This window comes from Antechinus flavipes, chromosome 5 (genome assembly GCF_016432865.1).
Source record: "Antechinus flavipes isolate AdamAnt ecotype Samford, QLD, Australia chromosome 5, AdamAnt_v2, whole genome shotgun sequence".
NCBI lineage: Eukaryota > Metazoa > Chordata > Mammalia > Dasyuromorphia > Dasyuridae > Antechinus > Antechinus flavipes.
This window is the reverse complement of record NC_067402.1, coordinates 257,963,444-257,990,816: the sequence shown is the minus strand read 5'-3', so window position 1 is coordinate 257,990,816 and position 27,373 is coordinate 257,963,444. Positions and strand designations below refer to the sequence as shown.

The 27,373-nt window shown below is 34.8% G+C and overlaps 1 protein-coding gene across 1 annotated transcript in view; it reads left to right on the top strand.

Annotated features, from left to right (window-relative positions):
* LOC127538740 (ankyrin repeat domain-containing protein 7-like) overlaps window positions 1–22,839 on the top strand; it is a 41,684-nt gene extending 18,845 nt beyond the window's left edge. The window contains exon 5 of the mRNA XM_051962486.1: window positions 22,698–22,839. Within this exon, the coding sequence (XP_051818446.1) occupies window positions 22,698–22,839 (142 nt within the window). The remainder of the gene's footprint in view (window positions 1–22,697) is intronic.
* Window positions 22,840–27,373: the final 4,534 nt, after the last annotated feature.

Genomic DNA, 27,373 nt, shown 5'->3' with positions numbered 1-27,373 from the left:
CATAGGATAGTTTATCTCTCAGACTTGTGGAGGAGAAAGAAATTTATGACCAAAGATGAACTAGAGACCATTACTGATCACAAAATAGAAAATTCTGATTACATCAAATTAAAAAGCCTTTGTACAAACAAAACTAATGCAAACAAGATTAGAAGGGAAGCAACAAACTGGGAAAACATCTTCACAGTTAAAGGTTCTGATAAAGGCCTCATTTCCAAAATATATAGAGAACTGACTCAAATTTATAAGAAATCAAGCCATTATCCAATTGATAAATGGTCAAAGGATATGAACAGACGATTTTCAGATGATGAAATTGAAACTATTACCACTCATATGAGTGTTCCAAATCATTAATTGATCACAGAAATGCAAATTAAGACAACTCTGAGATACCACTACACACCTGTCAGATTGGCTAAGATGACAGGAAAAAATAATGATGAATGTTGGAGGAGATGCAGGAAAACTGGGACACTAATGCATTGTTGGTGGAGTTGTGAATGAATCCAACCATTCTGGAGAGCAATCTGGAATTATGCCCAAAAAGTTATCAAATTGTGCATACCCTTTGATCCAGCAGTGTTTCTATTGGGCTTATATCCCAAAGAAATACCAAAGAAGGGAAAGGGACCTGTATGTGCCAAAATGTTTGTGGCAGCCCTGTTTGTAGTGGCTAGAAACTGGAAAATGAATGGATGCCCATCAATTGGAGAATGGCTGGGTAAATTGTGGTATATGAATGTTATGGAATATTATTGTTCTGTAAGAAATGACCAGCAGGATGAATACAGAGAGAAGATAGGTGAGACTTACATGAACTGATGCTAAGTGAAATGAGCAGAACCAGGAGATCATTATACACTTGGACAATAGTATTGTATGAGGATATAATCTGATGGAAGTGGATTTCTTTGATAAAGAGACCTAACTGAGTTTCAGTTGATAAATGATGGACAGAAGCAGCTACACCCAAGGAAAGAACACTGGGAAACGAATGTGAACTATCTGCATTTTCATTTTTCTTCCCGGGTTATTTTTTACCTTTTGAATCCAATTCTCCCTGTGCAACAAGAGAACTGTTCAGTTCTGCAAACATATATTGTATCTAGGATATACTGCAACATATCTAACATATATAGGACTGCTTGCCATCTAGGGGAGGGGATGGAGGGAGGGAGGGGAAAAATTGGAACAGAAATGAGTGCAAGGGATAATGTTGTAAAAAAAATTATCCTGGCATGATTCTGTCAATATAAAGTTATTATAAAATAAAATATTTATTAAAAAATTGTGCTGATAGTTTTTTTTCTGATATCGAGTCAGCTTTGTAGTTTTGGTATAAATACCACTTGACCATTTTGTATTATCCTGGTGATAAGTTCCTATAATCTCTCTTTTTAAAATTTCATTTATTTATAATTATTCCCTAGTTACATTTAAAACAAATTTTTTTTACATTTGTTTTTTAAAATTTTGAGTTCCAAATTCTCTCCCTTGTGTCTATCCACAGCTCCCTGTAAGAAATCACATAAGAGGTTATGTAATATGTTTTTTTTTAATAATTATAATTTTTTATTGACAAAATCCATGCCTGGGTAATTTTTTATCTCTTGCATTCACTTCTGTTCTGACATTTCCCCTCCCTCCCTCCACCCCTTCCCCCAGATGGCAAGCAATTCTATATATGTTAAATATGTCACAGTACATCCTAGATACAATATATATGTGTAGAACTGAACAGTTCTCTTGTTATGCAATATGTTTTCATAAAAGTCATGTTGAGAGAGAAAGCATAGATCTTCCATCATAAAAAAAAAAAGCCTTCAAGAAAAATAAAGTTAAAAAGACAGAAAAACAGGGAAGGATGGAGAAAAGGTGAGAGAGAAAGACAGGGAGGGACAGAGAGAAGAAAAGTGCAGGCAGGGAGGGAGGGAGGCAGAGAGATGGAGAGGAAGAAGGAGAAAAGGAGGAAACACCGCTAAGATAGTAAAGTCATTTAAAATAGGTCATCTCAAAATATTGCTATTCATTTGTACACACTTCATGTCACTGCTTGAATTCATGGAGGGCTTTCCAGTTTTTTCTGAGTCCAACATTTTACAAAGAATAATTTTCCACGACAATCACATACCATGATTTATTCAGACCCAGTTGGTGAGTTTTCTCTGACAAGAGAGCTCCTACAAATAATTTTGTACTTATAGGTCCTTTTACTTAAAAAAAAAAATCTCTTTTGGTATTCAAAGTTAGTAGTGGTATTGTTAGGTCAAAGGATGTGCATGAATTTATAGCTCTTTGGGCATAGATCTTCTCTTTTGATCATTTATCATTTGAGGCATAACTCTTATTATTGTCTAAAAATTGACTCAGTTCCCTCTATGTTTGAGAATTGAGGCATTATCAGTGAAACTTGCTACAAAATTCTATTTACAATTACTGCACGAACAATATTCCCTCCCTTATTTTATTCTCTCTCCTTTCACCCTAACACTAACAAAAATGTTTTGCTATTGACCAGACTTCCCCCAATATGCTCCCTATCATTTATCCTTTCCTATTCCCATATCCCATTCCCCTCCTATTTTCCTGCAGAGTAATATATATTTCTACACCCTTATATAATGTGCACATTATTTCCATTTTTGAGCCAGTTCTAATGAGAGTAAGGTTCATTGACTTCTCCTTCCTCCCCTTTTCCCCTGTAGTATACAAACTTGTTTGCCTCGTTTTTATGGCAGATAATTTATACCATTCCACTTTTCCATTTCCTTTTCTTCTAGCACATTCCTCTCTTATTGCATAATTTCATCATTTTTTTCTGCTTTGTTTTGTTATTTTCCCCAGGTACATTAAAAAAAAAGTTTCTTACATTTGTTTTTTACTGTTTTTGAGTTTGAGATTCTTTCCCTTATTTCCTCCCACAATTAAGAAACCACTTGTGAAGTTAAGCAAATTATTTCCATAAAAGTCAAGTTCTGGGAAAATAAACATTGATCTCCTAACCCAATGAAAGTAAAAACCCTCAAGAAAAATTAAGTTTAAAAAAGAGAAAGAGGAATATTCCTGCAGGATGAGATATTGCTAATACTCTTATTGAGTATTACTTTTCTACATACTCTTATTGAATATGTTTTTTTTTCTTTCTTTGAGCCAATTTTGATGAGAGTTAAGGTTCATACTCTTCCCCTATCCTCTCCCTCTGCCCCTTCATTGTAAACATTTTGACCCCTTTTTGTGACATATAATTTGCACCATTCCACTTCTTTTATCTTCTCCCCCAGTACATTTCTCTCACCCCTTAATTTCATTATTTTAAAAAAAGATATTATTCCTTTGTATTCAACTCACATTTGTGTCCTTTGTTTATATATACTTTAGCTAACAGTCATAATAATGAGAAAATTCTAGGAATGCAAACAGACCTTATGATATTACTTTCTTCATTACCTCCTTATGCTTCTGCAAAGTGCCATATTTGAAAATCAGATTTTCCATTCAGCTCTGGTCTTTTTATCACAAATGTCTGAAAATTTTCTATTTCATTCTGTGAAGGATTATACTGAATTTCGCTGGGCAGGTGTACTTGGTTGCAATGCTAGGTAGCTCCATTGCTTTCAGTAATATTATGCTATGCCTTGTGGTCCTTTAATGTAGAAGCTGCTAAATCTTGGGTTATCCTGACTATAGCTACACTATAACTGAATTGTTTTTTCCTGTATGTTTGCAAGATTTTCTTCTTGACCTAGGAGTTGCAGATTTTGACTAAAATATTTCCGTGAGTTTTCATTTACCTCTTGCAAGAGGTAATTGGCTGCTAAAAATCTTGTGTTATTCTAACTGTGGCTCCATTACAACTGAATTGTTTCTATCTGCTTGCAGCATTTTTTCCTTCATTTGATAATTAACCTAATTCTGGAAATTAGCTACAATACTCCTTTCAGTTTTCATTTTGGGGGATTCTTTTCAGGAAGGGATCAATGGATTCTTTCAATGAATTATTTTACCCTATGGTTCTAGGATATAAAGGCAGTTTTCCTTGATGATTTTTTAAAAGGTGTTTTCCAGGCTGTTTTTTAAAAATCATGTCTAGTAATTTTTAGATTGACTTTCCTGTATCTTTTTTCCAATGAGGCATTTTATGTTTTCTTCTATTTTCTTTTCTTTTCTTTTCTTTTTTGTATGGTAGAACTTTTTGGTTGAATGGAGGCTTGTTTTTTTTAACTGACTATTTTTTAAAGAATCATTTTCTTTTTCCATTTTGCCAATTTTATTTTTTAGGAAATTGTTTTCTTCAATATGTTTTTTTTTTTTTCATTTCTCGAGTGTTATTTTTTAAGGAGTAGTTTTCTTTTTTTTTTAATAGCTTTTTATTTACAAAACATAAGCATGGGTAATATTTTCACCATTGACCCTTGCAAAACTTTCTGTTCCAACTTTTCCCCTCCTTCCCCCCACCTCCTCCCCTAAATGGTAGGTAGTCCAATACATGTTAAACATGTTAAAGGTATATGTTAAATCCAACATATGTATACAGTTATCTTGTTGCATAAGAAAAATCAGATCTAGAAAGAAAGAAAAAACCTGAGAAGGAAAACAATGCAAGCAAACAATAACAGAAAGAATGAATATGCTATATTGTGGGGCACACTCAATTTTTCTCTCTGGGTACTGTAGCTGATTCTCTTCATTACTGAACAATTGGAACTGGTTTGAATCATCTCATTGCTAAAGAGAACCACATCCATCAGAGTTGATCATCATATAATTTTCTTGTTGCCATATATAATGATCTCTTGGTTCGGCTTATTTCAGTTTGATAACTTTTTGAGTATAGCTTCAAACTGCTTTCCAGAATGGTTGCATTCGTTCACAATTCTACCAACAATGTATCAGCATCCCAGTTTTCCCACATCCCCTCTAACATTCATCATTATCTTTTCCTGTCATCTTAGCCAATCTGAGATGTATGTAGTGGTATCTCAGAGTTATCTTAATTTGCATTTCTCTTACCAATAATGATTTGGAGCACCTTTTCATATGACTAGAAATTGTTTCAATTTCTTCATTTGAAAATTGTCTATTCATATCATTTGACAATTTATCAGTTGAAAATGGCTTGAATTCCTGTACATTTGAGTCAGTTCTCTCTATATTTTGGAAATGAGGCCTTTATCAGAATCATTGAATGTAAAAATGTTTCCCTACTTTATCGCTTCCCTTCTAATCTTGTCTGCATTAGGTTTGTTTTTACAAAAACTTTTTAACTTAATATAATCAAAATTTTCTATTATGTGATTAATAATGGTCTCTAGTTTGTCTTTGGTCACAAATTCCTTCCTCCTTTACAGGTCTGAGAGGTAAACTATCCTATGTTCTTCTAATTTATTTATAATTTCATGTTTATGCCTAGATCGTGAACCCATTTGATCTTATCTTGCTATACAGTGTCAAGTATGGGTCAATGCCTAGTTTCTATCATACTTGTTTCCAATTTTCCAAGCAGTTTTTGTCAAATAGTGAATTCTTATCTCAAAAGCTGGGGTATTTGGGTTTGTCAAAAACTAGATTACTATGGTCATTGGCTATTTTGTCCTGTGAACCTAACCTATTTTGTTGGAATATACGGAAGCCACCTGACAGTAGCTGCTGGAGATCCAACCCAGCTTTGCAGAATGGATTTCCTCTTGTGAGAGGATGCTACAAGGAGACTGAGAGGCAGTTGCTATTCTCTGATCTCTCTAAGAGGCCATTGCATTGTATGACCTTTTTCATCGTTCCTCTGCCTCCAGTTTGTCTCATTCCCAGTCCACAACACCTGTGTCAACAAAGGCTGGCCTGCAACTCCTTCAGATGTTGAGTCACAGCTGTGGAGGCTCATGGAGAATTGACCTGTTTCTTAACACAATTCCACTGATCACCTAGTCTATTTCGTAGGCAGTACCAAATGGTTTTGATGAAGCTGCTTTATAATACAATTGAAGATCTGGTACAGTTTCATTTGTTTTTTTTTTTTTTTTCATTAGTTCCCTTGACATTCTTGACTTTTTGTTCTTCCAGATGAATTTTGTTGGTATTTTTTTTACTCAGTAAAATAGTTTTTTGGGAGTTTGATTGGTAAAGCACTAAATAAAAAGATTTGTTTAGGTATTATTGTCATATTTATTATATTCACTTGGCTCACCCAAGAGTACTTAATATATTTCCAATTGTTTAGATCTGATATTATTTGCATGGAAAATGTCTTGTAGTTTTGCTCATGTAGTTCCTGACTTTCCCTTGGCAGATAAAATCCCAGATATTTTATACTATCAACAGTTATTTTAAATGGAATTTCTCGTTATATTTCTTGCTATTGAATTTTGTTAGTAATGTAAAAAATTCTGAGATTTATGTGGATTTATTTTGTATCCTGCAACTTTGCTAAAGTTGTGGATTAGTTCTAATACCTTTTAGTAGATTGTTTGGGGTTCTCTAAGTATACCATCATATCATCTGCAAAGAGTGATAATTTGGTTTCCTCATTACCTCTAATTCCTTTCATCTCTTATTGCCAAACCTAGCATTTCTAATACAATATTGAATAGTAATGATGATAGTGGACAAACTTGTTTCACTCCTGATCTTACTGGGAATGGTTCCACTTTATCCCCATTATACATGATGCTTACTGATGTTTTTAAATAGATGCTACTGATTATTTTAAGGAAAAATCTATTTATTCCTATACTCTCTAGTGTTTTTTATAGGAATGGATGTTGGATTTTATCAAATGCTTTTTTTGCAAGCCTTGAGATGATCATATGGTTTTTGTTCACCATACGGTTATTGATATAGTCAATTATGCTAATAGTTTTCTTTTTTTATTTTTTATCTCAACTATTTCTTTTTTTTTCTTTTTTATTATAGATTTTTATTTATAAGATTTTGCATGGGTAATTTTTCAGCATTGACAGTTGAAAAACCTTTTCTTCCAATTTTTCCTCTTCTTCGCTTTACCCTTTCCCCCAGATGACAGGTAGACCAATACATGGTAAATATATTAAAGTATATGTTAAATACAATATATGTATCTATACAGTTATTTTGCTGCACAAGAAGAATCGTACTTTGAAATAATGTACAATTAATTTGTGAAAGAAATTTTAAAATGCAGGTGGACACAAATAGAAGGATTGGGAATTCTATGCAGTGATTCACTCTCATTATCCAGAATTGTTTCACTGGGTGTAGCTGGTTCTATTCATTACTGAACAATTGGAACTGATTTGGTTCATCTCATTGTTGAAGATGGCCACATCCATCAGAATTGATCATCATATAGTATTGTTGACGTATATAATGATCTCCTAGTCCTGCTCATTTCACTCAAAATCAGTTCATGTAAGTCTCTCCAGGCCTTTCTGAAATATCCTGTTGGTCATTTATAACAGAACAATAATATTCCTTAACATTCATATACCATAATTTATTCCGCCATTCTTCAATTGATGGGCATCCACGCAATTTCCAATTTCTAGACATTACAAAAAGGACTGCCACAAATATTCTTGCACATACAGGTCCCCTTCCCTTCTTTAAGATCTCTTAAGGATATAAGCCCAGTAGTAACACTGCTGGATCAAAGGGCATACCCTTTGGTATAAGGGCATAACAGTTGTTAACTTTTTGAGCATAGTTCCAAATCACTCTCCAGAATGGCTAGATGGTGGATACAATTCCACCAACAATGTATCAGTGCCCCAGTTTTTCTTCATCCCCTCCAAAATTCACCATTATCTTTCCCTGTCATCCTAGCCAATCTGACAGATAGGTAGTGGTATCCCAGAATTGTCTTAATTTGCATGTTTCTGATTAATAATAATTTGGTGAATCTTTTCATATGGCTAGACTGATTAATAATAATTTGGTGAATCTTTTCATATGGCTAGAAATAGTTTCAATTTCATGTCTGTTCATATCCTTTGACCATTTATCAATTGGAGAACGGCTTAGTTTCTTATAAATTAGATTCCATTCTCTATATATTTTGGAGATGAGGCCTTTATCAGAACCTTTGACTGTAAAAATATTTTCCCAGTTTATTGCTTCCCTTCTAATCTTGTCTGAAGTAGTTTTTTTTTTTTTTTTTTTTTTTTTTTTTTTTTTTTGTACAAAACCTTTTCATTATGATATAATGAAAAATTTCTATTTTGTGATCAATAATGATCTCTAGTTCTTCTTTGGTCACAAATTCCTTCCTCCTCCACAGGTCTGAGAAGTAAACTATCCTATGTTCTTCTAATTTATTTATGCCTAGATCCCAGAACTCACAGATTTTAACATATATTATTTGATTTGTAAATTTATATATCTTGTTATATGAATTTAGAAATAATATTCTAATAAGGGTTGCATAATCAAATTGCCAAAATATACCACAATGCAAAATAATAGTAATGATGTTAAGAATACCTGATTTACTTGGTATTTTATGTACTGGGAGATGAAACTAATTAACCACATTACACAATATATGGAGTGGTCTCAATGGAAATTACAATGAAATATTAGCACCTTTGCTACTTGGAGAGCACCCAAGCTTCATGCATATAAAAATCTCCTTTATATCACTGTCACTAGTATATTAGAAAGAAACAGTGGGTATATATTTACATCCATCCCCACATTCAGAGTCTATTGTTCTTATATAAAGTCAATAGATTTTTCAGACAATTCCTGGAAATGAATTTCAAAGAAAGTACATTATTTTCTAATGCCAATGGTTCTCAAATTTTCTTTTCTCATAACATCCTAAACATTTAAATTCACAAGGAAAGAAATTTTCCATGCAGTTTAAGAATTCAGATGAAATCCTGAGGAAAGGAAAGGAGAGGAGAGAGGAGAGGGGGGAAAGGAAGGGAAAGGGAGGGGAAGAAAGGGGAAAGGAATTTTATGCCTAGATCATGAACCCATTTTGACCTTACCTTGTTGTATGGTGTTAAGTGTGGGTCAATGCCTAGTTTCTGTCATACTAACTTCCAATTTTCCCAGCAGTTTTTGTCAAATACTGAATTCTTCTCCCAAAAGCTGGGGTCTTTGGGTTTGTCAAAACACTAAATTATTAAAGTTATGGGCTATTTTGTCCTTTGAACTTAACCTATTCCACTGATCAACTAGTCTATTTCTTAGCCAATATCAAATAGTTTTGGTAATCACTGGTTTATAATATAATTTTAAATTTGGTACAACTAGGTAACCTTCATTTGATTTTTTTTCATTAGCTCCCTTGAAATTCTTGACGTTTTGTTCTACCAGATGAATTTTGTTATTTTTTCTAGATTATTAAAATAGTTTTTGGGGGCGTCTGTTTGGTATAGCACTAAATAGATTAGTTTGTCATCTTTATTATATTTCCTCAACCTATCCAAGAGCACTTAATATTTTTCCAATTATTTAGATCTGACTTTATTTGTGTGGAAAGTGGTTAGTAGTTTTGCTCATATAGTTCCTGACTTTCCCTCAGCAGATAAATTCCCAAATATTTTATACTACCTGTACGCACTTTAAATGGAATTTCTCTTTGTAACTCTGTTAGATTTTGTTAGTGATATATAAGAATGCTGATGACTTATGTGGGTTTATTTTACATCCTGCAACTTTGCTAAAGCTGTGGATTATTTCTAATAGCTTTTTAGTAGAATTTCTTGCGTTCTCTTTTTTGTTTTTTGTTTTTTTTGGTTTTTTTTTTTTAGAGACCAATTCAATAGTTTATTAAATGGAGAGATATACTGGGACCAAATGCATCTTGGTCCCAGGGCTGGATGAGACTATCGTCTCAAAGAGTCCAGCCATTAAGAATCAGAGCACAAGCTTTTTATAGGATAACAAGAACAATGATATAATGGGGGAGGTACCTGGATGGGGATAACCTAATGGAGGGGGGAAGCCCCTAGGATGACACAATGGAGGGAGGTTACAGATATTCTAATGACATCTAATATGGATTAAAGCTTTATCCTGTCAAACACTAATAAGGAATGTCTATAACTTAAAGATATAAAACCTTTATCTCATCAACCATTTAAGAGGGAAAGATTATAGCCTGGGGTTTTGGGGCAGAGACCTTTATCTCATCAAACATTAAGACGGAAAGGTTATAACCTGAGGCAGAATAATTAAATAGGACAATTGGAAAAACTGGGTAATAACATTAAAAGGGAACTTTGGCACAACATTCCCCACTCTTTCTCTTGTAACTATTCAAATCTTTAAATTACCTTCCTCTAGAAAGTCTTAGCACCATAATTTTGAACAACTCTATGTGAAGTAAATAGACCAAATAAAAATCAAAATAAAGCTAGAACAATGCAAGGACTTATGGCAAGGTCAAGTCTCTCCCTGATAACCCCAGAGTTAATCAGCAATACACAAAGTTCCTTATTTCAATCATGTCAGATCCTCTGCAGTTAGGGAGCATATGAACAAATGTGGTCATTTGTATATGACTCGGCCTCTGCTTGCAGAGCAGCAGGGCTCAAGACAGTTGTGCTGCCCCTTCAGAGGAGCAACCTGATCCACGGGAGAAGGGTGAGGCTCGGAGTAGTTCCACCTATCTCTGCCCAGAGGAACAACAGGGCTGCAGAAAGGATCAGATTTCTGAGCAAATTATGCATAGTTAGACCAAGGCAGGCAAACCCCAAACTTTTAGAGGCCCGACAACTACAAGGTCCTTTTAAGTACACTGAAATACTAATTAAGGACCTGAGGTAACAGGAGTGGAGAAACAGATCAGAGAGACTGCCAGTTCCACGACAGGTATATAATTTCTGGTTGTTTCTAAAAAAATAATCCCCAAAACTGAGCCTGCCAGGGCAATTCCAACAGAATAAGGGATTTCAAAGTTAAAGCACAACCAGCAAATCATAGTCTAGTAAATTTAAGCAAGGAGTAAAAAATGAAAAGGACTGTTTAAAGGACTTCCAATTAAATCCGAACTAGTAAGATAGGGGGTAGGGCAGAAGTGCCTAAAAAAATATACCAGTTTCCCCAATTTCCTATTTCTTCCTCCCCCCTTTTTTTCCTTTTGAAAAGGAATTATCAAATAATCATCACACATATAAATCATATACATATGCATATACATAAGAGACTAAAAGTCTCTCAAACATAACACAATAGTTACACAAGTTTAACAATTTCCATCCCAAGTCTTAAACACACAGTAATATAGTTAAAATTCTAACAAGGCAAGCACTTTCTCACTCCCCCATATCAGTCCAAATTACATCAGGAAAAGGGGCCATGGTTCTCAAAAACTGCTTCCTGTTGAAAATGGGCGGAAGATGCTCAGTCCAGGGAGGGGGGTGGGTGCATGTAGTGTGGCATGCTGACAATCAAAGCTTGATCTAGGATCCAGAAGCAAGTCAATATATCTGTAATTTGACCAAATGTAGAAATAAAAACAAATCTAACAAAGAAAAGTTAGAACAGTCTGAGATAGGAAGACTGGTCCATAAGGACTGCTATAAGGTGTGACCTCTCATTAGTTATAAACCTTAAAAAAAAAAAAAAAAAAAAAAACTTGAATATCGGGACATAATATCTAGTGACCAATAGATGACCAGACTAAATACTTATTTGCTCAAGTATTTAGGATATAATGATTACAGATAACCAGATTGGAAACAGCAAGGTATGACATAATTGAATTAACAATTTCTTATTGACTATTGCTCTGATTATAGAAATCAGTTACAGGAGGAAAAAATGCAGTGATATATTAACTAGAAATCCAAGAAATTTTACCTCCAGTAACAAATCCTCAACAGATATTTACCATAACCTTATTAGTTTGCTGCTTTTAGCCAAGAACCAGGTAGCTACAGCTTGATTAAAAAAAAAAATCTGGAATAGTTTAGAAGGAGGGGGGAAGAGAGGATTCCATGCAACTGCCCTTCCCTGAATATAAACTTCACTCCAGGCTAACTAAATGCTCCAATAGCTGAAGAAATTCCATAAAACTCACATGTTGAGCAGAGCTGGATTTAAAGCATAATTTACAATGTTATAATATATGTAACAAACAGCTGTAAATTCCCAATAATACAAACCTGCTTTTCCTGTCTCATTTGAAATAATGAAACAGCATAGTTTCTTTCTCTCTTTCTGGCCCCATGTGGCCATTATTCCCATTGGACTCCTCCTAAGCTCCAACTTGGCCAGAGTTGAAGCTTTCAGAAAAGTCAGATTCCTTTTGTTACATACTTTACCTAATTAGAGGCACATGACTCCTTTCAGGCAAGTTAACAGAACTTCTTTAACAAGCTATTGTTCTTTTAAGATCTTATACTTAAAGATAATTCTAGCCTGCATAGGCAACAGTAAAATTTATTTCCCAAATTTAGAATCATCTTAAAATTCCTAATCAAATGTTTGTTTTCTCCAGCTGGAGTTCAATATTGAAATAACCAATTCCCAAACTTGATCATTGTTCTTAAATTTAACACACCTCTTAAGTTAACAAAACAAACAAATTGCACAGAATACAGCAGCCATTTAGCACAGATAAAAAATAACACAGAAAGACTTTCCACCAGCCATTTAACATTTAACACAGATTAGGGGCTATCTGGAAAGAATAACCCTGAGGGAAGTTGCCTGCTCCAGTCTTTCCTCCCATAATCCAAATGGAGCCTTTTTTTTAAACCTTAAGCCACAAAACAGGAAATAACATACAAGACATACAGAACATTGATCACACTTATACTACACAATTAGAACATTTAGTAGGACACTAACATTAAAACCAAGCCAAAAGGCATCTTAAAATCCCCAATCTTTCTAGACAGCTCCCTGAGCATGCAAAAGCATAATTCTGAGGCTTCTACAGTTAAAAGGCTGTGAAGGGAGGGGCATTGTTCTAACACAGGATGACCAAATCAGGGAAACCGAGTCCCGTTTTAAAAGGTATGGGATGAGCATGCTTCCTGAGGGCTGGAAGCTGTGGCTTTTAAGAGCCAGATAAAGGTCTGAAAGGGGCACGGCTCACTTGTCCAAATTGCTAGCAAAGTTCCGTTTTAAAAGTTAATGAAAACCTTTCCAGAGATTTGAGAAGATTAAGATTGAGTCCCCAATCTCCCCATTGTACAGTAATCCCAAGAAGGGGACAGGATAGGAGCATTTAAATGGCAGATTGCCAAGCCACATGAGAGAGGTCTGAAACAGGCCTCAAGTTCTACACTCCCCACTCATGGAAGAAGGGGGAGGAAAGACCAGAGCGAGGGTGGGGAAGGAAGAGATGCCATTTTACCTGGCTCAGTGCATCCCAAATGGTGAGGGCTCCTCTGGCAATTCCACCCTGGAACTTGAGGGTGGGGCAGCTCATCTAAGCCCCCAAATCTTGCTGGGAGACCAAGACCTGAAGGAGAGACCACTTACCCCTGTCCAGGGAGTAGCAACCCGTGGTCAGAGACATATCTCTAAACTCACCCCAATTCAGTGACCTTTCTCCTTGTGGCTAGAGCCTGACCATTAGAAACGCCACTGCATTTAACAGTGGAGTGGGAAAAGGGCTCAAACACAGCTCCTCTTAAGTTTCTCCGGTTATCTCCCCAGAACAGATTGAAGAGAGTGCTGGCCTGGGACCCCCAAAACGGCCATGTGTCTCCTTGCTCTGAGGGGTGGGGAGGGGGGAAGGGTGGAGGAGGGATGTTAAAGAGACACTTCCTCTCTTGTCTCAGAGTTCCTGCCTGAGAGCAGGGCTTTCTGATGATGAAATAAGATTAGAAATACATTGAGATGCAAAGGAACAGCCTTTGTCTCTGGAAAAGGATTTGGACAGAGGGAGTTCCCTCAAGCAAAGCATCTGCTCCAGGAAAGATTTTAGAGGCAGGGGAGTGTCTAGATTGTGGACATGTAAAAACTTTTAGTTTTACGAATCCTTGCAGTCTCCCTCGTGTCTCTTAGAGACAGAGGCAGGCAGAAAAAAAGCCTTTTCTCAATCTACTGCAATTCCTAAAGAATTATGCCAGAGCTTAGAGCTCCAATGACGACTGCAAGTCATCCACTTGACTGCAGTGTCCACTGAAAGATAAGGAAAGAACAAAAGTCTTTTACCTTGTCCAAAGTTCTGGATTTCCTGGTCAAGAACCAGGCCAAATGGTGTCTCAAGGACACCCCAAGAGTGACAACCGTGTCCGGTTAAACACACACAAGGTTAAGCCATGTGTTGTCTTTAAAAGACACCCAGATTTATACTCTGGAATGCCCAGAGTTGTGCCAACTGGCATACAGAACCAGATGTGTCTTAGGAGACACTCAGTGCCAATTGCATGCAGTTCCACACTACTTCTCAGAATTTATTCTGAGAACCCAGGTGTTAGCACAAGCAAGTATATTCTAATATTCTGAGAATCCAGGTGCTAACACGGACAGACAAAAAATAAATCAGATTGGACTTGCTCTCTCCTGGCCGAATCGAAAGTATCCACTGTCAGGTGTGGACCCAGATGGTGAATTGCTCTCTTCCTGGAGCCTCTGGAGGAATCCAGAGGGCGCCTTTTCCAAGAAAGAGAAAACCCAGATTCCCCAACTGTTTCCAGGCCCAAAGTGGAGATTTGAAGTGTCTCTAATCCCTAGTCCCATTCTCAGTTCCCAATATCTCGCTGGGGAAGCTCCAAAATGTAATGCCAAAGAAACTGAGCAAGACAGAGGTTAGAGACCATTTCAATAGTTTATTAAATGGAGAGATACACAGGGACTAAATGGATCTTGGTCCCAGGGTTGGACGAGACTATAGTCTCAAAGAGTCCACCCTGGGGTTCTCCTAAATATACCATCATATCAGCAAAGAGTGATAATTTGGTTTCATTATGTATGCTAATTTCTTTAATCTCCTGCTCAGCTCTTATTGCCGAGGCTAGCATTTCTAATACAATATTGAATAGTAACAGTGATAGTGGGCAACTTTGTTTCACTCCTGATCTTATTGGGAATGGTTCAACATTCCATATGATGTTTATTGATGGTTTTAAATAGATTCTACTGATTATTTTAAGGAAAAGTCCATTTATTCCTATACTCTCAAGTGTTTCTAATAGGAATGGATGTTGTATTTTATCAAATGCTTTTTCTGCATGTATTGAGATGATCATATGGTTTTTATTAAGTTGGTTATTGATACAGTCAATTATGCTAATAGTTTTCTTAATATTGAACCAGCCCTGCATTCCTAGTATATATCCTACTTGGTCATGGTGTATTATCCAAGGGATGATTTTCTGTATTCCTTTTGCTATTATTTTATTTAAAATTTTAGCATCAATATTCATTAGTGAGATTGGTCTATTATTTTCTTTCTCTGTTTTCAACCTGCCTGGTTTAGGTATCAGTACCATGCCTGTGTCATAGAAGGAATTTGGTAGGAGTCCTTTGTTCCCTATTTTTTCAAATAGTTTATATAGCATTGGAGTTAATTGTTCTTTAAATGTTTGGTAGAATTCACATGTAAATCCATCTGGTTTGGGCAATTTTTTCTTAGGGAGCTGATTAATAACTTGTTCCATTTTTTTTCTAAAATGGGATTATTTAGGCAGTCTATTTCCTCCTCTGTTAATCTGGGCAACCTATATTTTTGAAGATATTCATCCATTTCATTTAAGTTATCAAATTTATTGGCATAAAGTTGGGCAAAGTAACTCCTAATTATTGCTCTAATTTTCTCTTCATTAGTGAAAAGTTCTCCCTTTTCATTTTTAAGACTAACAATTTGATTTTCCTCTTAACTGTTTCAAATCAAATTTACCAAAGATTTATCTATTTGTTATTTTTTTCATAAAACCAACTCTTAGCTTTATTTATCATTTCAATAGGTTTTTTTTTTTTTTTACTTTCAATTTTATTCTTTTTTGTTTTTAGAATGTCAAGTTAATATTCAATTGTGGGGGGGGGGTTAATTTGCTCTTTTTCTAGCTTTTTTAGTTCCAAGCCCAATTCAGTGATCTTTTCTTTCTCTATTTTATACAAGTAAGCCTCTAGAGATATAAAATTTCCCTTGTTACTGCTTCAGCTGCATCTCACAAATTTCGGTAAGTTGTCTCATTGATATTCTCTTGGAGAAGTTAGTGATTATGTATATGATTTGTTGTTTCACCCATTCATTCTTTAGGATTAGGTGATTTAGTTTCCAATTACTTTTTGGTCTATTTTCCCCTGGCTTTTTATTGAATGTAGTTTTTATTGCATCATGATCTGAAAAGAATGCATTCACTATTTCTGTGTTGGAGTACATGGGAGCTATTGGAATACCCAGGAGCCACCTGACAGTGGCTGCTGGAGATCCAACTCAGACCTTCAGGATAGATATCCTTTTATGAGAGGATGACACAAGGAGACTAAAAGGCAGTTGCTGTTCTCTGACCACTCTGAGAGTCGTTGCATTGTCTGATCTCTCTTCTCTTCCCTCTGCCTCCAATTTATCTCATTCCCAGTTCGCAACACCTGTGTCAACAAAGCTGCCTTGCATCTTCTTCAGATTATGATCTACAGCTGTGGAGGCTCTCCGATAATTGACCTGTCCTTTAACATTTCTGCCTTTCTGAATTTTATTTTGAGGTCTTTATGTCCTAATATATGGTCATTTTTTAAAAATAGGTTCCATGAACTGCTGGGAAGAAAGTGTACTCCTTTTTGTCTCTATTCAGTTTTCTCCAAAGATCTATCATACCTAACATTTTTAGTTTTGTATTTACCTCTTTAACTTTTTTCTTATTTATTTTGTGGTTTGATTTATCTATTTCCCACTGTTATAGTTTTGCTGTTTATTTCTTTTTGCAACTCTCTTAACTTCTCCTTTAGGAATTTAGATGCTATGCCACTTGGTGCATATGTGTTTAGTATCAATATTGCTTCATTATCTATGCTACCCTTAAGCAAGATATAGTGCCCTTCCTTATCTCTTTTAATTAGATCAATTATTGTTTTTGCTTGATCTGAGACCAGTATGGCTATCCATGCTTTTTGAATTCACCTGAAGCATAATAGATTCTGCTCCAACCTTCTACCTTTATTCTATATGTATGATCCTGCTTTAAATGTGTTTCCTGTCAACAACAACATTGTAGGATTCAGACTTTTAATCCAATCTACTATCTGCTTCCACTTTATGGGAGAGTTCACCCCATTCACATTCATGGTTAAAGCTACTAATTCTGTATTTTCTACTATGTTATTATTCCCAGACTATACTTTTCTCTTTCCTTCCTCCTTACCCCCTTCCCAGTATTTAACTTATGTGCACCACTTGCCTCAGGTAGCTTTCCCTCCCTCCCTCCTACTATTTCTATATTCCCTTTTATTTAACCTACCCTCTTTCCTTTTCACTTTTCCCTTCCCACTTTTCCATGAGATGAGAGAAGTTTCTCTGCATAACCAATATGTCTAATATTTTCTTTTTGAGCCAAATCTGATGAGCGTAAGATTCACACAATGTATGAATCCCCCTCCCTTTTTTCCCCTTAAATACAATAGGTTTCCTTTGCTCCTTTGTGAAATTTAATTTCCCTATTTTTACCTCTATTTTTCCCTTTTTCTGGTACAATCCCCTTTCCCCTCTGTTTCCTTTTTTATATTATAACAGTAAACTCAAATTATACATGCACTCTCTGTGTATACCCATAACAGAAATAATATTTTCAAGAGTTCTTTTTACCTTTTTACATTTCTCTTGAGTCTTATATTTGGAGGTCATTTTTTTTGTTTACCTCTGTTTTTTTCATTAAGAATAAATGGAATTCACCTGTTTCATTGAATACCCATCTTCTTCCCTGGAAGAAAATGCTAGTTTAGCTGGGTAATTTATTCTTGGCTGCATTCCAAGTTCCTTTGCCTTTTTGATTATCTCTAGGTCCTTTGATCCTTTAATGTGGATGCTATTAGATCCTGAGTTAATCTTTATTGTGGTTCCTCTGTATTTGAATTGTTTTTTTTTTCTGGCTGCTTGTAAAATTTTTTCCTTGGTCTCATAATTCTGAAATTTAGCCACAATATTCCTTGGAGTTTTAATTTTGGAGTCTTTTTCAGGAGGTGTTGGATATATTATTTCAATGGTTATTTTACTTTCTGATACTATGACATCCAGGAAGTTCTCTTTGATGATTTCCTGAAAAATAATATCTAGATTCTTTTTTTTAATCATGATTTTCAGGGAGTCCAATAATCCTTAGATTATCCCTCCTAAATCTATTTCCCAGGTCTGTTGTTTCCTCAATTAGGCATTTTGCATTTTTTTCTATTTTTCATTTTTTTGATTTTGCTTCACTGATTCTTGATGTCTCATGAAGTCATTCACTTCCATTTGTTCAGATCTGATTTTTAATGAATTATTTTCTTCATTTATTTTTTTTTTAATTTCTTTTTTGTATTTGTTCACTTGAGTTTCTAAATGAATTGTTTTCTTGCATGGAAATTTTTTTCCAGTTCACAATTTTTAAGAAGTTAATTTTATTTTTCCAAATCACAAATTCTGTTTTTTGGGAGTTGTTTACCTTTTTCATTTCACATTTCAGAGTGTTGATTTTTTCCCCTTTTTCCACTTTATCAATTCTATCTTTTAACGAGTTATATGCCTTTTCTAATCTCTCTTGCAGAGTTTTCCTTTCCATTCCTCCTTCTTCTTCTAGCTCTTTTAAGAGCCTTCTTAATTTCTTCTAGGCGAGCCTTGTGTGGTAGGGATCAGGTTATATCTCCCTTTGCAACTTCATCTGGAGACAATCTGCTTTTGGTATCCTTGGGGTATGAAATCTGTTCTCTTTCACTATAGAAGCTATCTATAGTTGCCTTTTTGCTCATTTTTTAAAGTGGTATCTGCTTTTAGAATAAGGAGGTACTAAGCTTCCTCTACAGCCACCTGGAAATTGAAACTACTGCTCTGGGAACATGCTAAGTCACTCCTGGTACGTCATGAGTGTGGTCAGGTTCTGTGAGAATCTGGCCCTTTGTGGTTTACTCTTTACCTTCTGCATTTGTGTTGGATGTTTTAAAACTTCTTTGCTGATCTACTGGTTTGTAACCAGGGCAAAGTAGCAAATAGGGTGGTAGAGTTGTCCCGGTAGATTGTTTACCCAGCAGAGTCCGCACCCTCCCCCTGGTCTGCTCAGTGTGAGTTGGCTTCCATACTCTGGCTTCCTGACTGTGCCTGGCCACCTCCTCCCATGACCACACACATTGTAAAAACAGACCTTTTCAGGTGATCTTCCGAATTCTGCTCAGGAAATTTGTTGCACTCTCAATATTTGTGCATTCTGACAGTCTAGCACTATTTCAGAGGCTGAATTTCATAGTTGGAGGGTAGCAGGAGAGCTCAGAAAGAAGTGTGTATCCTCTCTGCCATCTTGGCTCTGCCTCTGAGTTGTTTTTTCAGTCAGTTTCTGTACTTTCTTTTCCAACATGTTAGCTTTTGCCCCCCAAATTTTCATTATTCTGCTGCATAGCCCTTATTCCCCCCCCCCATTTTTCTGTTATCTTTCTTTCAAGATTTTTTTTTCAGTTTCTTCCTAGAGAATCTTTTGATGTTGAGATCATGAGATCAGTTCATCGCCCTCTCTGAGATGTCATCTGCAGGCATGTTGCCTCTTCTGGTACTCTATTCTGATATTCTCTATCTTTCTAATAGTTTTCTATGGTCAGAGATTTTTTTTGCTTTTTACTTCTTTTAAAAAGTCAATCTCTGCTTCCAGGGAACAGGAGAGATTGTCCCAATCTTCTTTTTTCAGGGAGAAAGGGGTTTCTCATTGATTCTGCTGGGACCAGTGATACTGCAGGTTTTCACATTGCACTAAATGAGCCTGTTCAAGTCCTACTTGTTACACTGAGGTTCAGGGACTTTCAATTTTTTTTTTGAGTTGTGCTGAAGGTCTCATATATGGTCTGCTGACCCATTGGCCTTCTGAACCAGAAGAGAGTAGCCAACACTGAGCCATTTTTACCCCTTCCCAGTTAAGCCAGATCTTGGCTGAAGACCTTCCAGGACATCTTAAGTTGGAAAATTATTACATTCTGAATGTTTGTGGGTTAGATTATTTAGTTTTCAATGAATTTTCCTTCTCTTTTTTTCCACTGTTCTTTGTTGAATTTAGTCTTATTTCCATCAAGATCTGAAAAGAATACGCTTAATATTTTTGAGTGACTTCTGGGAGTCAAACTAAAGGAATAAGCAGGAAATCACTGTAACTCTACTGTATTCACTTTCCCAAAAATATAAAATAGCTTCCAATACAAGTCTAGGTACAGTAGAATCATCAAAAAATTGGGGAAAAACAATTTCTGAACCCAAGAAACTTGGAAAATCAGCAGGAAATATGTAAAATAAAAGGGAGGACAGTCCAAGTCAGCAAGCAAGGCAGCAGCAAGCCCCAGCTCAGTATCCATAGGTCAGGCTTGAGCACCAGTATGGTCAAAAATGAACACTAGGATCCCCCAAATACCTCAGTATGGTCAGGGGAACAGAGAGACTCTAGCTTTGAGAAGTGTCACATTCTTCAGTGTAGCCCCAGACAAACAGGCAGCCTCCAGAGGCCATGCCTCCTTTCAGTGCAGCCCCCAGGTAAAATAGACACCAGACCATCCTTCAGTGTATGGGGCTGGGGATACAGAAGCCCCTCAGGGACCTGAGTACACACCAGACACCACCACTAACAGCCTCAGTCAGTACCAAGCAAGCTGCCAGAACTCTATTTCCTGCAGCAGTGCCAAAAGATGAGCAAAAAAGAACCACAAAAAGAATAGGACCATAGAAAGTTATTGTGGGGAGAAGGCCAAGAAAAAAACTCAGAAAAGGATAACAAAGTCCAAACATCCATAGGCAAAACCCCAAAGAAAAGTTAATTTCTTTTCCTGATTTTTTTTCTTCTACTTTTCCTATATGATTTTTAAATTCCTTTCTGAGCTTGCCTAGGAGTTCTTTCTGAGCTTGAAACCACGTCCTCTTTTTCTGTAGGGATGGGGTAGGATGGCTGGATACTGCTGGAGGCTTTAGGGATCTGGGTACTGAGCCAGTGTCCTAGTGTTTGTGTCTGCCCTATGCTGAGGCTGTTGGAGGGTTTCTGCATTTTCCCAGAGACCACTGGCCTGTTTGCTTAGGTACCTATAGGTTTGGGGTCTACCTGCTTGGCCAAGGGTACGCTGAAGCACATGGAGGAGTGGTCTCTGGAGGTTGTCAATTTGCCTGGGGCTATGCTGAAGCATGTGGCAGTTCTCAGAGCTGGAGTGTGCCTGTTCCCCTGATTATGCCAAAGTATATGGGGAATCCAGGTGTTGGATCTCTGAGCTGATACTCAAGATCTACTGCTGTTTTGCTGAGGTGAGGCTGGCTGCTGGTTTGCTGGGATGCTTCTTGTTCTACACTGCACTTCCCTTTTATTCAAGTGAGACCTTTACTGCCAATCTTCCAAGATTCTTCATCTCACACATTGATGCTTCTACTGTTATAGGATTTGTATTGTATTATGTTGTGTGGAGGTGAATGTGGGAGAGTTAAAGTGATTTACTGTTTACTCCAATATCTTCATTGCCTGGACTGAATGTTAACTTACAAAAAAAAAAAAAAAAAAAAGCTTAACCTTTTAAAATATATGATAACATTAACTACTGATACCAGAATTTATGATTCCATCACTTTCAATATCTCTCCTAATTCTCTAATTCCCACAAAAATATACTTCATGGTTCCTTTTGATTGTCTCTTAAATCTGATATTGGAGAATTAGGATCAGAGAAAAAAGGTTTAAAGAGAATAAACTTCCTGCTAGAAAGAGCCTGTTAATACTTCAAAATAAATATCTTAAAAACAATCTATAATTTCACCAGTGAGGATTCTTCTTACACCAAATGAACCTTCAACATAATTAAGCTCTTGTTTATCACTAAGTAGTCAAAGGATAGCAAACAGACCTTCCCATGATATTACTGATATTGCTTCAATTCCACCTGAGACAAAAAGCTCATGCATCATCCAGCTCAGTACTTCAGATGATTTGTGTTTTTATCAATATGGATATTCCTTCTACTTGTGCAGCTCCTAACCAATCTGAATCTTAAACTGCCTTTGTGAGTTAATAGTGCTTCTTCATATCAACTGGTGTTAGCTTTTTGATGATTAATTCTTCTTAACTCACAGTATTTTGTATTTAAACAAGAAAGTTTTTAAGTATTTAAACAAGAAACTTCATGTTTGGAGACTTTCAAAAATTTGTCAAGACATAAAATAGCTTGTTCTGATTTTGCATTAGGCAACCAAGAGGCAATCACATCTACAGTGTGATGGGGAATTGGAGTAGAAATTTAATGGGATTGATAAGATTATTTCTAATCATTTTCAAAGGACCTTTACTTTATTTTTAAGGCCAGTAAACCAGCTGAAAATCGTTAACTGTTTCACATAAGAAACATTGACATACTCTCTTTTTTCTCTTATATACCCTTCAATTTTACAGACTTTACTAATATAGAAAGGGGAAAGAAAATCTCTTATTTTCTATCTTTATTGTTTTCAGTGCTTCTTGAACAATCAAAGTACTCTTCTCCATTACTGTGTGTTCATCTTCCACATATGTTGTAACACTAAAGAACATGAGATGTCCTGTGTTGAAGCATATCCAGAAAAATATAATTAAAAGTTACTATTAAATTTTTAAATACAAATTGTTTCTTTGCTATTCTAGAACAACCCTTATGATTGCTGTCAGTATGCAATTCACAGAAATGGTCAGTCTTCTTCTTCAATATAATGTTGATCATACTATCAAAGATCAAATTGGATGGACAGCTGAGAAGTATGCTAGGATCTATAATTATCCTCTGTAAGTGCTAACATAATTCTAATTATCTTTATATGACTTCATTTAAAACTTTTTCCTCCATAAAATTGAAAGTGAATCTGGCTTTCTTAGTTGCATATTATAATACTTGTCTGGAAAACACCCTGGTGAACCCCAGCTCTTGAGAACTGCCACGTGCTTCAGCATAACCTCAGGAAAATTGGCAACCTCTAGCAGACAGATTTCTACTTGTTTCATACTTAAGGGTACTAAGAAGAAATTAATGGCAATGGCAAATCTAGGTTATTGAACTTCGGTAGGAAATAAGCAAGAAAAAGGATAAAAGGTAGAGTCACATAACCTGACATTAGAATTTTCAGAAGTAATAATGAAAATAGCTGCCGTTTTTGTGGTTTTCTTAAGATTGTCCAATGTTTTATATCTAATTTAATATTTCATCTTCCCAAGAATTATATAATTTTAATAATAATAATAATAATGTACATTAATAGAGACAGTGGGTTTTTTTATTTGTTTGTTTTTTGTTGCTATTTTAATGTCTTGCTGACCCTTCTCAATTGTAAGAGACCTAAAGTAAGTTTTAGGTAAAATCACATTATGTCTTGGATGCCTTCACATGAGCGCTAACTAAAAAGAATCATAAATGTTAAAAATCAATATTAGAATTCACAGGGAGACAGTTTGCATGGGGAAGGATGCTCAATTTGGAGTCAGGAGATCTGGGGAGAGATCATGCCTCTCACCCTCTGTGTGACCTTAGACAAGAGTAATCTTTATGGAATGAAGTTATTTAATTGATAAAATAGAGAAATTGGAATTAATGACGTAGTACTACAATTCTATAATACTGATTCTGAAGATAAGTGTATTACATCTAGATTGAATAATTAGTTTTTTTACAGACTATCAAAACAATAAAATATTGGTGATAATTTGATTAACATTTGAGATACACACAGACTTGTTGCATATAATTTTAATCTTTATTGATGTAGGCCTATTGTTTCATTTTTTATTTTAGACATGTTTATTGCAAACAAATTGAAAAACATATGGAACGTAATAAACCCTGTATACCCCAAATCTTCTGTTCAAAGAAGGCTCCTGTTGTTACTGGATTTGTTTTGAAAGCATTTTCTCTGAACAAAAAAGGTAGAACTGACCAATCCAAATAAATAATTAAAAAATTTACGAGGAACAATCTTAAAATTCATATTTTCTGTATTTTTTCTTATTTCCATTTTATATTTTAAAGGGATAGGAACTGGTTTATTTTTGGTAAATTATTTATTACCCTTGCAAGTCTACTACCATGAAACTGGAAAAACAGTATTTGTGTTATTATTATTATCTGTTTTATTTTTTAAAAATTAGATAGGCTACATTCTCAATTTTCTGATTTCTATATTTTTCTAAATATGTTTAACCCAATCATATGAAAATTTTAACACTTTAAAAATATTATATTTAGCCATATTTTTGTCTCTTATTCTTAAATGTGGGGAAAATAAATAAGGTATATTATTTATGATGGAATATAAAAAGAAAGAAAGAAAGGTCAAACAGCAGAACAACATTTTTTTTTGGGAACTCTGTAAATCACTTATCCAAGTTTTGGAAATGCATTTTAAATGTTTTCAAATTTTTACAATGGTCACACAGCTTTTCCTTAATACAAACTAATGAAAAAGTCACAAGAATTAAGGGGACCAAGGAACAGAGGAGCAGGTTTGAAAAGTAATGCATATGATCCTACATTTTCTACAGATATTTTCATACCTGCCCACCTGCTTCCAAATTGACCCTTGGAAAACATTACAACTTCTTGATTCAGGCAGTTAAACTCTAGGAGAGAGAGCATTTTCTGGTTAAACTTTATCCTGCTAGCTGAGCCATTTGAAAAATTACTGACATAGGCTTGCAATAGTAAATTCCATCTCACAAGATTTTTTTTTTTTTTTTTTTTTTTTTTGCCAACTCAATTTATCCATTATCATGTGAGAAAGATAGTATGGATATTCTGGTGATCCCTACTTGGTGATGAAAACACAAATCTCAGATGACTTTCTTATATAGGAAAGAGTAATCAAATATTGTTAACTATGCAACCCTTTCCATAGAGAAGAAATAAGAACTCACAATAGCAGAAAAAAAGTGTTTAATTTTAAGTACATCTTACTATCGCCTAAAAATGTTCTTTTCCAGTAAAATATTTTAAATTCCCATTAGCAGTCAAGTATAATTTGATACTTTCCCTTGTTTTTTTACTTTGTAAAATAGTAGATCTTTAGCTACATGTATGAAATTGTTATGACAAACTTTTAAGGGAAAAAAGTGAAGTTCTATTCACCAAAAATCTAGAATCGTATTTTATCATGTTAACTACACATACAAATTTTTTAAAGTTTTTAATGGGGTATCTGTGAAGAAATCAATGAAGAAAAAGATAAAATCTATAACAGAATTAAATATAAGTACAATTGAAGAATATATAGAACTGTCAATAAATATGTTTTAAAAAGATAGCAAAATAAAGATATTATGTGATTATACAGTAACTAGTAAAAACAAAGCAAAATCTTAGTTTATGCATGTGTATTAATGTTAGACTACTAAAAGGTTAAAAGAACTAAGAGAATAAATAAGAAGCTAATTATACTGATTTGCTATTATAAAATATACTTGCTTTCCCTCAAATGTTCCTCTTTCACCTCATTTTCTGTTCATCAAAAAATTAGTAAAATTCATGATTTGTTAGGCAAGTGTAGTAGTAATACCAAAACTGGTGACCTCTCAGTTCTTTTGAACTTGATCTGAGAGATCAGTTCTTTTGAACTTGAAGTGATTGATCTGTCACCATAAATCTCAAATCTTTATTGTTTTGGGGCAAAGCTTAGAGCAATAATAAGGTAAGGAACTTTTTTCCCCCTTAAATTTTACTATATAAGTTTTGCAATAAATTATATTTTTGAAGTAAACCATACTCTTTTCATGAAGAATGAATGTGCTAGAAACCTGGTCGTAGAGTCTGGAAGTTCTCTTTAACATACTTGGAACCAACATCTTGCTTTCTTGCCATTAATTTTTGCAATCTTTGTAGATCTTAATTGTGAACAACCCCAGTTTTATCCAAAACCCTAAATTTATGAGTTTTCTGGTACTTTGACAATTATATTCTGGGATTGAGCACTCCCTAGTTATTTCTGCTGGTGACTTTGATATTTTAATTCAGGGTTATACTGAATAAAAAAAAAAAAACACATTTTGTCCATAACATTTAATTCCAAAGGATCTTTTTCTTTCTCTGCTCTCTGATAACAGATACTCAGTTTTCTTTTGTGCACAACCATAATTTTAATTGTGTAATTTCATCTTCCTCTATAAGTCACCATGGTTAATACTATGAGCCACTGAATAACAAATGCCAACAAATAAAAAATATTTTTCTCAACTGAGATAGTGCTGTAATGTAGATAAGAAAAGGCAAGTAGGACCCTGTGCTCTAGTCCTGGCTCTACCACAAAGTAGCTTTTTCACTTTTTAAAATCTGTTTTCTTTTGTTTTTATTTGGAATTCTGAATCATTGTGTTTCTGTGTTAATTCAATTTTCAATATCTTTGATTTGAATTATTTTTATTCATATCATTATTCATATCATGAATATTATGGGTAGGCAAGTATGGTTCATTGTTGTCTGCCTCTCCAGGAAATAATTTATACTACATAAATACTAGATTATATTATAGCATTACAAAAAAGCCCCCTTTAATTGTGCATTTTATCATTTCAAGCACTTCTTAATTTGTCTCCATAACTGCCTGAAAATCTTTAATGAGATTCATAATTTGTAAAACCCTTTGGTCATAAATACCACTGCTATACTGGTACTCAGATTTACACGACCAGTGCTTTCTTTCACTAGTCTGTTTTGGGTAAGACTGAAGGTAGAGTGCTATGTGCCTACCATTTGGGAAATATTCTATTAAACTTAGCATTTTTAATTAAAAGAACTTGAAAAAATATAGTAATAAGAACACAGATTCAAACAGAGTCAAGTCAGATCTCTTGGGTTCAAATCACACCCCCTCATTCCCTTTATGAATGTGGACAAATGATTTGGCATTTCTCACCTACAGTTTTCTTTTTTGTAAAATAATAAGGTTGGAGTAGGTGGCCTCTGAGATCCTTTCTAACTTACGCTTTGCTACTCTAGTATTTTATTGCTAAAAAAAAAAAAGAAAGAGAAAGAAAAAAAGAAGGAAGGAAAAAAGATAAAGAACCTCAGCCATAAAATGAAAGTTCAAGTAGTTTGAAATTTTTGGAAATGAACAAAATATAGCCATTTATAGTTATTTAATTCTGAATTCTTCTGTATTTTATTCTCTCTGATGTGTAACAGGAATAACTCACATTAAAATAGTGTTTTAATGTTTTCAAATTGTTTTTTTCACATTACTTTTATCTTTATAAGCTTTGAAATTTATCCGTTAGGTGGAATTTCTAGAATTTTTAAAGTAACATTTTACCTTTAATGAAAAATGATTAGAATACAGAATCAA